General features: G+C 37.7%; 1 protein-coding gene and 1 long non-coding RNA gene across 3 annotated transcripts in view; one reads left to right on the forward strand and one right to left on the reverse strand.

Annotated features, from left to right (window-relative positions):
• LOC139360955 (uncharacterized) overlaps positions 1 to 14,399 on the forward strand; it is a 266,593-nt gene that overhangs the window by 63,805 nt on the left and 188,389 nt on the right. The gene's annotated exons all lie outside the window — the stretch shown is intronic.
• Positions 3,820 to 12,518, reverse strand: LOC139360925 (amelogenin, X isoform-like). Of its 2 annotated transcripts, XM_071089418.1 has the most exons (7): positions 12,419 to 12,472; positions 10,919 to 10,984; positions 7,891 to 7,938; positions 6,765 to 6,806; positions 6,629 to 6,673; positions 5,943 to 6,368; positions 3,820 to 3,978 (listed from the first exon to the last, which is right to left on the reverse strand). In XM_071089418.1, the coding sequence occupies exons 2-7, from the start codon at positions 10,970 to 10,972 to the stop codon at positions 3,973 to 3,975; spliced, it is 621 nt and encodes a 206-aa protein (XP_070945519.1). In that variant the 5' UTR covers positions 10,973 to 10,984; positions 12,419 to 12,472; the 3' UTR covers positions 3,820 to 3,972. The 2 variants fall into 2 exon arrangements, with proteins under 2 accessions (XP_070945519.1, XP_070945520.1); XM_071089419.1 differs by lacking the exon at positions 6,765 to 6,806 and having other exon boundaries at positions 12,419 to 12,518.

Genomic DNA, 14,399 nt, shown 5'->3' on the forward strand with positions numbered 1-14,399 from the left:
GATTAAGAAAAATCATTTGTGGAAACAAAATTGATTTCAGGTTTCTAATCACAGGGAGAAAATGGGATTGTTTACCTGCAGAGCCTGAATTTATTATTGCATCCAGCTGCACAAATTTGTAAACATGTGTGTATTTTCGGCTAGGATTGCAACCCCCGCTCTTTTTTTGGTTTCCATTTGTTCATTTGGTAGATTTTCTTCCATTCCTTTATTTTGAGCCTATGTGTATCTTTGCATATGAGATGGTCTCCTAAACAAAGCACACTGATGGGTCTTGAGTCTTTATCCAATTTGCCAGTCTGTCTTTTAATTGGGATATAAAGCTTATTTACATTTAAAGTTAATAATGTTATGTGTGAATTCAGTCGTGTAATCATGATGCTAACTGGTTATTTTGCACACTAGTTGATGCAGTTTCTTCATAGTGTCATTGGTGTTTATATTTCAGTGTGCTTTTGCAGTTAGTGTTCTGGTTTTCCTTTCCATATTTAGTGCTTCTTTCAGGAGCTCTTGCAAAGGCAGGCCTGGTGGTGATGAAATGCCTCAGTATTTGCTTCTCTGGAAATGATTTTATTTCTTCTTCACTTATGAAGCTTAGTTTGCCTGGATATGAAATTCTTGGTTGAAAACTTTTTCTTTAAGAATGTTGAATATTGGCCCCTAATCTCTTCTGCTCTACAGGGTTTCTGCTGATATGTCTACTGTTAGTCTTATGGGCTTTCCTTTTTTAGGTGACCTGGCCCTTCTCTTTCTCTGACTTCCCTTAACATTTTTTCCTTCATTTCAACCTTGGAGAATCTGATGATTATTTGTTTTGAGTTTGATCTTCTTGTGGAGTATCTTAGTGTTGTTCTTTATATTTCCTTAATATGCATGTTGGCCTGTCTTGCTAGGTTGGGAGATTTCTGCTGGATAATGTGTGAAGTGAGTTTTCCAGTTGGTTCCATTCTCCACATTTCCTTCAGGTACTCAAATCAATCGTAGGTTCAGTCTCTTTACATAACTCCATGTTTCTTGAAGGCTTGGCTTGTTCCTTTTCATTCTTCTTTCTCTAATCTTGTCTGCACACCTTATTTGAGCAAACTCATATCCTTTCTTCTGCGTGGTTGATTTGGCTATGATACTTATGTACTCTTCACAAAGCTCTCATGCTGTGTTTTTCAGCTCTGTCATGTCACTTACATTCCTCTCTAAACTAGATGCTCTAGTTAGCAGCTCCTCTAAACCTTTATCAAGGCTCTTAACTTCTTTGCACTGGGTTAGAACATGCTCCTTTAGCTCAGTGGGCTTTCTTATTACCAACCTTCTGAAACCTACTTCTATCATTTCATCCATCTAATCCTCCATCCAGTTCTCTGTCCTTGCTGGAGAAGCATTGTGATCATTTGGAGGAAAAGAGGCACTCTGGCCTGCTGGGTTTTCAACATTTTTTCATTGAGTCTTTGTCGTACGTTTATGGGTTTGTCTAGTTTCACACTTTGAGGCTGCTGACCCTGAATGGGTTTTTTGTGGGGACTTTTTATTGCTGTTGATGCTGTTATTGCTTTCTATTTGTATGTTTTTCTACAATGGTTAGATCCCTCTTCTGTAGGGCTGCTGTGATTTTGTTGGGGGTTCACTTCAGGCCCTATTCATCTGGTATGCTCCCATGTGTGGAGATGTTCCTCAAAGAGGCAGGGAAACAGCAAAGATGGGTGCTTGCTGCTTCTTCTGGGATCTCTGGCCTCTTGGGGCACCAACCTGATGCCAGTAGGATAGCTCTTCTATAGGGATTTGACAACCCCTGTTGGTGGATCTCATCCAGTCGAGTAGCCTGGGGAATAGGACCCATCTAATGAAGCACTTTGACTGTCTCTTGGTGTAGGGGGTAGGCTTTGCTGAAGGGAAAATCACTCATCTGGGCTGCCCGGATTCTTCAGATCTGCCAGGAGGAAAGGCTAAGTCTGCTTGTCCCCAGAGACTGATCACCTCTCTGGGGGCTCAGGGTCAGGGAGAGGAGGGTTCTGGTACCTCCAACAACTGAGCCTCTAGCTGGAGTTGTTGGATTCCTCCAGGGAGACTCACTCATTGAGGAAGGATGGGTCAACCAGGGCTGAAGAGGTGCTCTGTCTGCAGTCTACCACAGCTGTGGTTGGGACATGTCTTGGGACCAAGCTGTCTAGGCTCCCTGGCTCCAGCAGGGGAAAAGCACAGCCCAGAGCATAGAGATGGATGCCACCCTTCCCCATTTGGGGAGCTTAGCGTGTTACGCAGCCATCAGTCTCAGTGCTTGCTGCTGCCCCTCCCTCAAGGAGTACAAACTGCTTAGGCAGTAGGCAGCTATAGCTGTGGTGCTGGTCAGCCCTCCTGCCAGGAACTCAAGAGGCTTAAGCAGATTCTAGCTGAGAGGCTGTTGAGAATCTTCACAGCTCCAGAATTGGGACCCTAGACCCCAGTGGCATGGGTTCATGGGTGGCACTTTTCAATTTATGGATGGCACAGTTCTGTGGCACATGGTTTCTCAGGCTGGGTATCAAGCTCACTCTCCACCTGCCTTGGCTGTGGGGTGGGGGCTCCCCTGGGGCAACAAGGGAACTCATAACTCCTGAGCTCGTGGAAGACTGAATGCTGGGATTGATTCCAGCTTTGCCAACAAGGAAGGAGTGCTGAGAAAAGCTGTTGGACAGCTAGCCAAGGATATTTCCCATATTCACCAGAGCATTTTGACTGTACTTCTGTCATAGTATTAATACCATTTGGCCTTTTTAGTTGTTATTTGTGGGCTTCTTTTATCCCTTTGGTAATTTCTAGATTCCTTAAGGATGTGGACCTATTTTTAACAGCACATAGAGTACTGCCCTGCCCTAGACCGTGCTTATAGAGACTCAATTGACTAGAATTGGTCCAGGCCAATTGATTAAAAATTTTTCTACCTTTAAAAAATTTCTACCTTTAAAAATTGAATCTAAATTCTTTAAAATGAAGTTATTTGCTTGAATATTGACACCCTTCCAGTAAAGTTATGTTTATCCATTCCAGAAAATGATTAAGGGGTCTTAATCATAAAGGTACTGAAATAAAGTTACCATGGGTACATGTAATATAAACCCCGAAAAGACTGTTTACAATTCTGTGCGGTTGTAGGAAGAAAAAAAAGATTCAAATATAAATATGAGTGGCACAGAAAATTTGTTTTGAGTCCATTTTACGCATCTGTTAACATTTTGAAGACTGTGCAGTCTTCAATTTTTAAAATTTATCATCTTAAAGATTAGGAAGTGAAATAAATGGCTTGTATATAACATCACTGCAATTCTCTATTTGAAGTTCCATTAATAACATTTCTCTTCAGAAAACAAACTACTTAGATAATTTTCAATTCAGTACATTATTATGCATATCACATAATTTTATTTAAAAATCATTTTATGTAGAGTGAGATAAACCAGATTTTGATTGCCGATGTGGTGTGAAGTATACAACTAGTGTTACACATCCTAATTTGTTTGTTAATATAGTCTTCAAAAATTTATCTTTTTTAATGTAAAGAAATTTTCATATAAAATTCCCTTTATTTGGTTTGGGTTTCAGTGATTGTACATGTTCATAAATTTTTATTTCATCAACGATTTTAACTGATGTGTAAATTTCATTTTAAAAAAAGATTTGGCATACTATAATTTCAATTTTCTGTAAAAGGAAATATAATCCCTATTTACTTGCCAATTTGTATGAGTAAATGAGCAGTTCCTACCTTATTCAAGAATACTCATTCATAATATATTGTCTCAAATGATTGATAGGAAAATTTAAGTTTCATTCAACACAAAGACATGAATAATTTTTAAAACATTTTATTGTCTACTATTGGTACAGTTTTAGTTACAGAATTTGCTAAGTTAAGTGATTTTAAGCAAAAATCATTGTGTGCTTGTGTCATCCCTGAAAGCAACTGAAGTGTTTACTTCAGTTCTCCTCTGATATTCTGATCTTTTAATCCTGAAAAAAATAGCAAAAGGAACAATTAAATAATTTACAAATGTTTCTAGTGAGTACCATTTACAATACATGTATGCCTTCACTTTTGTCAAAACAATGTACAACCATTTAAGTTGAACTCTGTAATTTCCAAAGTTTCTTTGTTCTTTCATTGTCATTAGATGCCAGGTGTCCATGAAGCCATCTTCTACCTTCAGAACACTTAAAGCCTATTATTTTATAACAAAATAACAATTGTTACCTTTCTTTGAGTACTTCTTGCATGCCAGGTTCCAAGCTCATAATGCTATTTTATTTTTCATAAAACAACTCTAAGAAACTGTCAGTATTTATACTGAAATTTTACAGAAAAAGAAACTGAGTTTTAAAGAGTTCAAACTATCTGCCCAAAGTCACCTTTCCATAAATAGCTTTGTCAAGGTGTTAGCACATTATAAAGTCCATGGTGTTAATTCGTAATAAGGAGATAAATAAATGCATTTTCTATGCACAGAGAGAACATGTGCTTTAGAGTAGAATAGCCAATGATAGACATCAGATTACCTAGGATTAAATAAATCTCGTTTCTTTTTTTTTTTTTTTTTTTTTTTTTGAGGCAGAGTTTCACTCTTGTTACCCAGGCTGTAGTGCAATGGTGCAATCTTGGCTCACTGCAACCTCCACTCCCTGGGTTAAACAATTCTCCTGCCTCAGCCTCCCTAGTAATCGGAATTACAGGCATCTGCCTCCACGCCCAACTTTTTTTTTTCCCCTCTTCATATATTTAGAAGAGATGTGGTTTCACCATGTTGACCAGGCTGGTCCCAAACTCCTGACCTCAGGTGATCCACTTGCCTGGGCTTCTCAAAGTGCTGAGATTACAAGTGTGAGCCACCTGACCCAGCCTCAATCAATTTTCAAAAATTCTGCCCCATATTCTCTGTAAACATGCTCACAGTTATGAAGCCATTTATGACATATAGTATGACTTTTTAATTCAGAAGTTATCACATTTATACCTGGACAGATGCTTCAAAATGATATGATTTTATCATTTTCCCCCATTTAAAAGAAAAGAAAATACTCAGATATTTGAAGTAACTTTTACAATAGTGCCTCCTTTTTGAGGGCAAAGCCAGAACTTGAACGTAGCTGTCCTGGCTTTCTATCCTGGTCATTTCCACCTCACTTTTCTATTCTTCTCAGTAGTAAATCATCAATAGCTTGTATAAATTGGAATTACAGTTGGATACATATAAGTGATAGAGTCACATAATCTCATATACATAGAAATAAGACTTTATGGATGTGGATAAAGTTTGTTTTATTGATTATTCCCATTCATTTGTAAGTGCTTCTCATAATGGAAGATTCAGTGCTAAATTGAGGTAACTTCTTGTTAAAAGCTTAGTATCTTTGGAATCTTAGCACTAAAAAGGATTCTAACAGCATGTTTAGTTTAGCTTTCTCCAAGTTAGATTGAAAACTACTGAAAACAGGAAACCTTCCTATAGGTTTTTAAAGAGATTTCCCATCTACCTTTTGTAGCTTGTTCAAATATTTGCACTCTAAAAATTACTCACCCCATCTTATCTTAAGCCTTCAAGGCAATTATAGCCTTTTCTTGCTAGTCAAATCTTTGAAATGAAAGAACTGATATTCCCTTATGCTGTTGCCCTTAAAATTAAGAGGGTTTAATAATATATTTTTCTAGTAATGGGTTTTCATAATTTATACTCTGGTAGAAATTCAATAATAATAAAATTTAAAGCCACCATGAAAACTGTGGTCTTAATTACCAAGCCACTTAGATACATTTGTTTATAGTGTAAAGACACAACATATTGCTTGGACTAATAGAATCATAGACCTGTAACTACGACAACTCTAGACCCTGAGTTGTTGGACCCCTTAGAACTCTGGGGCCAACTTTGCTACACCATTTTAACAGGATTTGCATTGTAGTGGCTTCAAGGTATACTCACCACTTCCTCCTGCTTGGTCTTGTCTGTTGCTGGCCAAGCTTCCAGAGTCAGATCAGGAAGTATGGGGGGCAGGGGCTGCATGGGGAACATCGGAGGCAGAGGTGGCTGTGGCAGCAGGGGCTGCATGGGGTGCACAGGTGGCTGGGGCTGCATGGGCTGGTGAGGCTGTGGCTGAACAGGCTGGGGCTGGTAGGGCTGCTGGGCGGGCGGAGGGAGGTTTGGCTGGTGGTGTTGGGTTGGAGTCATGGAGTGTTGGCCAGGAACGGGCATCATTGGTTGTTGGGGGAGCACGGGCTGCTGAGCTGGCACCACTGGGATGTAGTGATGAGGCTGCAGGGTGTGAGTCGGGGGGTGCTGTTGGGACAGCACGGGGATGATTTGGTGGTGCAGCCATCCACCCATGGGCTCGTAACCATAGGAAGAGTACTAGTGAGAAACAGAGAGGCAGGTTTACCATTGGCTCAGGTGACTCCAACCAGAGAAGCAGCAGTGTTTTCTTTGCCATTATGGCCCCAGGAATATTTTATTTTTCCTCTGCAAAAATTTGTAACTGTGTACAAGATATGATTTTTTACAAACTAAATTTCCCATTAGTGTCTGTATGTGGAGTACACATAGTGTTTTCTGAAAATGGGAATTTAAATGCATGCCTAATAATTTCAGAGAAGAACAAAATGTCTACGTACTGGTGGTCTTACCATGCTCTGGTACCACTTCAAAGGGGTGAGCACCTTAAGAGAAAGATGCATTAGAGTCCATTTGATTTAATTTACTTTTATCCAATGTAGAAATTCACTGATGCAGTATGAAATATAGACTCACTAAAGCAGTCCTGTCAACACTGATAGCCTGAGAACGTGAGTTCTACAAAAGAAAGAAGGTAAACATTTGTCGGGTGCTTCCTGTGTGTCAGGCACTGTGTTTATATCCATCACACGCATTCTTCATCTTTTCTCATATGCTAGGAGACAAGTATTATTACTCTCACTTGTTAGATGAGGTCATGGGAAGTTAAAGAGATTCATTAACTTGACTGAAGTTATAAAGGGAGTAAATCTATTTATTTTCATAGCTCCTGCTCTTCATTGTAAGAGCAAAGCAAACATAAAATTATGCCATAATAATGTGACATAATGTTAATTTCATCTTTCCTTTGATGTCACAATGGGAAAAAAAAGGTGCAAACACTGTCCCTCATCCTAAAAACACAGATTTACTGATCAAATTTGTCAGTCTTTTAGGTGTAACAGAACACCTTGCATCAGATTCTTACTAACATTTGTCAGCAGCTTGTGTAAGTAAATAAACTCAAAGATTATTACCTGAACCTGTGAGAGAAGTAAGAATTTTATTCCTTTCTGAACAGTATATATTGGTTAACCTTAGGTTTGGGGATTCTTTTTCTAGTAATACAGCATTTAATCAATAAAAAATTAATTACCTTGCTCATATTATACCTGACAAAGCAGTTTTGTAACTGTTAACTATATTACTGTCCAACATTTTGAAATGTGAATATTACAGTAATTTCCCTCATCCAAATGAGGAAACTGGGGTTCCAAAGAGAGGAAATTATTTCCCCAAAGTCAGTAATTTTACCTAATCTTTACATTTCACCAGATGGGGTAGAACCAAGCTGGTCAGTCAGAGTTGACTTTTTGCCCTTTCATGGAATCTTCCTAAGCAGTGGTTCATGATGAATAAGCTTACAGCCATATTTAGGAGGAGAGAGTCAATCCGAGTAATCAGGCAGGAGGGTGGCTGGAACAACACAGGCTTGAGACCAACCATCAGAGCTTAAACTGGGAAGCTGATGGTAGGAACAGTAAAATTGGGACCACTTGAGAAAGCACTTCATTTGGGATGAAGAGTCAACCCACTATTCTTCACAGAACCCAGGGGACTGTTAATGCAAACAGTGATCAAAATTAGTAAAGAGAAAAATTACCTCATAGCTGAAGTTGATATAACCAGGGTGCCCAGGATGAGGTGGTAGCTTTTATAGGGAGGAGGCGAGAAGAATAGAAAGAGAGAGGAAGGGAGAGTGTGAAGGAAGGGAAGAGAGAGTAAGAGATTAAGTCAATATGCAATTGTTCACATTAAGAGAGACTAAAATTACTTTTAAAAAATCTGTATAATATAGACTATATTTAAAGTCTGTTTTTTGTTAAAATAAATGTGCTATGTAGGAGGGGAGACCTCTTATTTTAAAGAGGTCTAGAATAGCTAAATGATTGTTCCTAGGGTTATAGTCTTAAAGTTGGAGACCTGGAAGCAGAAACCAGGACACATTTATTCTCCAGTGATCAAACAACATCCTTCTCCCACCCCAGTGTTGTCAATGAATTCTACCTTACCCTGTCTAACAGTTTACTTGCTGATAAAACTCACCCCATGTTGGGGAGTGAAGTGTGTTTCTTTTACACAGTAAAGAAATATCAACAAGCAGAGAATTGTCTCACAAATATTCCCTTGTAGATCAGGAGGTGGTCAAATACTTTAAGTATCAAAGGGATTTGTCATAATTGACGTGCAAAGTAAACAACACATCCAAACAACAAAAGAAACCACAAGATGGAAATTAATGAATGCCAGAACAAGATGGGTGCAGAAAGTAGAAACTTTATAAATCCCATGGAAAAATGAAAGAGTTTATTTAGGCCAGTCTTTTTCATCATTCTCCCCGTGTTTTTATGGCAGAAAAATTTTAAGTTAAAAATAAAAGGCTACCTGAGTGATTATCTGAATCAGGACTGTCTATCCTCTCTAAGGTGCGCGCCAAGTGTTTGGTGCCTGCATTGTGGAACTCTAGTTGTGCCTGGGGTCCACATGAAGGAAAAGAGAGACAATCATGAAGAAAGTCTCCCTCAGACATTCACCTCATTTAGGACTGGCTATATTATATTATTTAAAAATTCTCACATTCCATAGGAGGGTTTATTCACTCTTATCTGAATGTGAATGGTTTTATTCAGGTCCTATACCCTCTTGATCGAGAGCAGGAAAAGGGCTGAATTTGTAATGCTGGCACTCTTGAGAAGACTAGGGATTGCCACAGTGCAGGATTTCAGGAAGGCAGAGCACAGAATCTTGGCTTTGTGCACGAGAGAGGAAGAGAGGAGGTAGGTGTGGAAGCTTGCTGGCTTCTGGTTGTATCAGCTGCTCTTTATGCCACCAAAAAGTAAATGCAGGCTGCTTGGCATGCATGTGTTCTAAGTTCTTTACCTTTATGCACCTGTATCTAGATAGAGTGGGTCTGACATCAGGTGTTTAATACATTTGAATATAAAATATATCACTGTATATTGAGTGTAGGCGGGATCCTGGGCAACCACAAGAAAGCCACATACTTATCAGATGCACCCAAAGGGGTAGGACTTCTGAGATTAGTTAAGATGGTTCTAGAAGTGGATTCCTAACACAGAAATCTTACCCTTTGACGGATAACAACTGTAATCTGTGGAAGGGAAGAAGAGATCTGGAGACTTGAGAGGAGCTGGGTTTTAGACCAAACGGGCATTTTGGTAATATTTTTATAAGGCTGATTAAGCACTTTCTCTGGAGACCTTTCAAGAGTCCTTTTCAAAAGTTTCCTCCAGGCCAGCATTGTGGCTTACGCCTGTCATCCCAGCCCTGTGGGAGGCCGAGGCAGGTAGATCATAAGGTCAGGAGATGATGTTTGGGTGAGGGGGAAGGGACAAGATGGAGGAAGGTTAACAAGAAGGCACAGTCCCTGTTGCTTCCGGGTTCTTCATCAACAACTTGCCGGCTAGGGAAAGTGCAGCCCGCCCCAAGGAAAATGCAGATCAACTGAACATGCACCAGGTGAGGTCAATCCAGAGAAATGGAAACTTACCCAGCCACGCCTACTGAGACGCCCCTATCCCGCCCCTATCCCGCCCACTGCACCCCCTCCCACCGCACCCCCCCCCCCTCCACCCTCTTCCAGTGCCAATGCATAAAAGTCCGCCTCAGGCAGGGAGTCCACGTGACTTCTTTGGCGCCTGCATTCATGGACCGGAGAACCTCACCGGAAAGGCCAGGGGGACTGCCCTGGCCGCTTTTCCTGTGGACCAGTGAACCTCGCGGGAGAGTGCGTGCATATTTGCAGATAAAAAGGCTGCCACTTTCTTCGCTCGTTTTGGCCTTTATTGATATTTAGTCTTTGCGTTATTAATAATAGTAATAAAAAAACAGAACAGTCAAGACCAGCCTGATCAACATGGTGAAACCTTGTCTCTACTAAAAATACAAAAAATTAGTGTGGTGTGCTGGCACATGCCTATAGTCCCAGCTACTCAGGAGGCTGAGGCAGGAGAATCACTTGAACATGAGAGGTAGAGGTTGCAGTGAGCTGAGATCGTGCCACTGCAGTCCAGGCTGCCGGACAGAACGAGACTCCGTCTCAATAACAACAACAAGGATAAAAACAAAAAAAACCAAAAACTTCCTCCATCTAGAAACGGTGGTGATATTTACAAGCGAATAGTGTCAACTGAAGCTCTTGGGATGCGTGTAAAAATACAGACTTCTAGGCCAAACCCTAGTTGTACCAAATCAGAACCTCTAGTGGAGGTATCTCAGAAGCTATTTTATTTAATTACTTGATTTATTTTTAAATTTTTGTGTGTACATCATAGTTATATATATTCATAGTGTACAATATGATGTTTAGATACATATTTACAATGTGGAAAGATTAAGTGAGGCTAATCAATGGAACACTATAGCCTTAAAAAGGAAGAAAATCCTGTCATTTACAAAGATGTGAAAGAGCATGAAAGACATTCTGCTAAGCAAAATAAGCTAGGAAGAGATAATCTGTTTTCACTCCTCAAAGTGTTTCTTCAACACAAATGTTTTGGGGCCTCTCAGCTTAAACTGTTTTAAACCCTAAAGTTTCCCAGCTAGGGGACAGATTCTTATTTCCACATTTGTAAATTGGACACGACTTATGCTAAGAATCTTTTACTCACAGGCATGGCAAAAGCTGCTCCCACAAGGCAGGCAAACAAAATCCACCTCCCCATTTCTTGATGGTTCTGAAATGAAAGTCAACAACTGCTTTTCTCATCTCTTCTCAGACATGTACATCATAAAGCTATCTTAAAAAACATAATCTGCTTTTCTCATCTCTTCTCAGACATGTACATCATAAAGCTATCTTAAAAAACATAATCTGCATTTGTCCATGGGTAGCAAGTAGGATATTCTTTGCCAGGTTAATTTGTTCATGTTTGATTTCAAGTTCTCAGTCCATTTTATTATTTTGGAGTCACAGTAGTTAGCATAAAATCATTTTTCATTTAGGTTGGAAACTGAACAAGTTTAGGAAAATAAATCATGTCATTATGTAATTTGGAATGCCATATTCCTGTTGTCTGTATGGTCCCCTAAAGCCATACAAGCTAGGTATAATTTGTAATTAATAATTAAAGGAACAAAGTTGGCTTTTAGGGTTCAAGAGCCCATCAGGGTAGGTATTTACCCATTACTACACAGCATTTTATCACTTTAAAATGAGCAGCTGAGAAATATTTCTTGTATTACCCATCTAGGTATTGATACTGTTAAAAACAAAGACTGATGATTTGAGGGAAAAAATGTAAGTTATTTGCCAAAATAGATTAAGAAATGACAGGGATTTCCAGCCTTGTAGAACTTCAGGCAAGTGAAATGTCTGAGCTCAGGGGGTCTGCATAGCAAAAGATAAGGTTAAACAGAAAGGCAAAGAAAACAATGATCTGTGTATTTATTGATTCTTCAGTAAGTTTTGGATAATTTATATCTCAAAGATTCTATTTTTATTTCATGGTATCTTCCCTTTAATATATGTTCTAATTTAATTACTCTACAAATTAGAGATGTGAGATATGAATTAAAACTTGTCCACTTAGACATCTGCACAATGCTTCATGGCTCAAATTATTGACTAACTTTAAAAATCTTTAAGTAAAAAGACATTAATTTTGGTTAAGACAGTGAATATAATATTTAGTAATGCTGATATGAGTACTACATTGATGTTCTATCCTAAATGTGTGTTATTAAACTTAAAATAATTTTTAAAAGAGATAAAGTTTTAGATGATAGTTTTAGTATGAAATAAGGTATTATTTGATGTATATAACAAAAAAATCTGTTCAAATAATAAAGACAGCCTTGACGTATTATTTCAATTTAGTTTACAAGTAATTAAGATAAATATTTGTTGTGAGTTTGACTTCCAGGAACTCCTTTTGAGTTCTAAAATTAAAATTTAAATACACGTGTAGACAAATACTTTGACGCATTATAAAGTAAAAAAAGATTACGTAATGAGAGTCAAATTTAATCATAATCCAATAGAAGTAACTGATTCTTAACAGCATAAAGTATTAGAAACATGGAATTTATTAGCATCTATTAAATATGAATTACAGAAAAGAATTAAGCAGAATAAAAAGAATACAAAATAATGTGTAAAATCCACATACCTTTAAATATATTCAGAGAAACTTTCTTTGTGCAACACAGGGAGGCTTGGTCCTATAGATTTTCTTTAAGTATGGGCTCAATTTATATCCTTCAAGGTATCTACAACAACCAATCACATTTGTGAAGAAAAAATATGTTGAATGTGACTAAAAATTCCTGTATCATCATAATTTTTTTGCAACCATGGCTAAATATAAGGTAGTATATTGTGATTAGTCCATATAGTCCTTCATTATAGTCAATAATATGTTTAACAGGCAAAAGGAGCTTCATTGCACTGTTTTTAAGTCAGCAAATTTGTAGCTTGCACATGCCAAAACATTCAGACTTATGTTTAAGAGGGTCTTATGTCATTGCCTGTGATCGTTTAAAATTTTTAAATCACTACAGCTCTATGTTTTGCTTTCCTTAAAGGTATGTCCTTTGTTCCCTCTAGCTACTCCTTTATCACCACTCTGTTGTTCAAAAAAGGGCCAAAAGTCTCTCTGGTGTGATCTGCAACTATTTATTATCTAAACAAATTCAAGGTTATCCTAGTAGCAAAACTTTTATGCATGATCTAAAAAGCAAGACCCGAAGGATTTTACACATTAGACAGCACACATAAAAATATATTTAAATACTTAGGAACACCTATCATAAGGCATATTGCCCTGGCTACTTCATCCTACATAGCATATCAACCTTTCTAAGTATGATGGCTCTTTTTTGCCCATGTACTTCTAGCACATTTTTGCTTTCTTTCATGCATGAACCAGATTTTCTTTTTCTTTAGTGTCTCTTTAATTGAATTGTTTTCTTATTTTTAGTAAGCTCTACTTTGCCTAAGCAACAACAACAAAAATATTTTCCTCTCTGAGAACTGTGATCTGTCTATCAAAAGCATGCTTTTTTATAACCCTTTCATCTTAGTGAACCACATAAATTTATTATTTTATATCTGATCAATTAAAAATAAATTTTTAACTAGCATCGAGATAATTAGTGAGTCTATCAATATTAAATTAATAAAGGAAATAGTAATACCCAGATACAACTAATATTATAGCTCAGTCTCTTTGAATAATTAGCTAATATTTATAAACTTTTTGCATATGAATATTGTACAGTACAGACGAGCAAAATTTGAAGAATTAAATTCAAGGACAAAATATGTATGAAAAGCATGCGTATAATAGTTAATGCTATGATATAAATGTGTGTGGGTTTACCTTACCCAAGTTTCATCAGGGGACAACCTTTAAGTTACTTAGCTTGTCTGAGCCAACTTTCTTCATATATAAACTGGGAACAGTAACAAAACTCTTTTAATAGAATTAGCATGAAAATTAGAGAGGGACATCGTTAGTAAGTGGAACGTTATTTATTACCTGTCCTAATTCACCATATGGCACTTAGAAATTTTTTAAAGATGAAAATAAGATTCTAGGATGAAGTAGGGATATTAGTAAGAAATGGATAATTTTTATGAAGAAAGGTAAATCAAGCTAAAAGGAAGAAAGATAAACCTATCACCTTCTACTTCTTCCTATACAGAAAGATGTAGAAGATTATAAAGGGCAACATAGATGAGTTAAAGTGAACTCAGAATATAGTTCTAAATGCCAGCTGTGCCCAGGGTGTATATGTATTTATGAATATATTTATTAGTGAATTGTGTATTGAAGGTAAGAAGAATACTCGTTGAAGGAAATTGTAAAAGTAAGTTTTAAGAAAACAGGCTTTAGCTTATTTGTAGACAAGGGGTAAGAGAGGGAGTAAAAGGAGAGAGAAGGGAAGTATAACCCATGTTCTCCTTCAATTTATTTTATTTTATTTTATTTTATTTTATTTTATTTATGTTTATTGAAGTTCTTAAGAGGATTTAAGAAATTTTTCTACAAAATTATGGGTGATCTCTTCTAAAGAAATGATTGAGGCCGGGCGCGGTGGCTCAAGCCTGTAATCCCAGCACTTTGGGAGGCCGAGGCGGGCGGATCA

Source organism: Macaca nemestrina, chromosome Y (assembly GCF_043159975.1).
Source record: "Macaca nemestrina isolate mMacNem1 chromosome Y, mMacNem.hap1, whole genome shotgun sequence".
Taxonomy (NCBI): domain Eukaryota; kingdom Metazoa; phylum Chordata; class Mammalia; order Primates; family Cercopithecidae; genus Macaca; species Macaca nemestrina.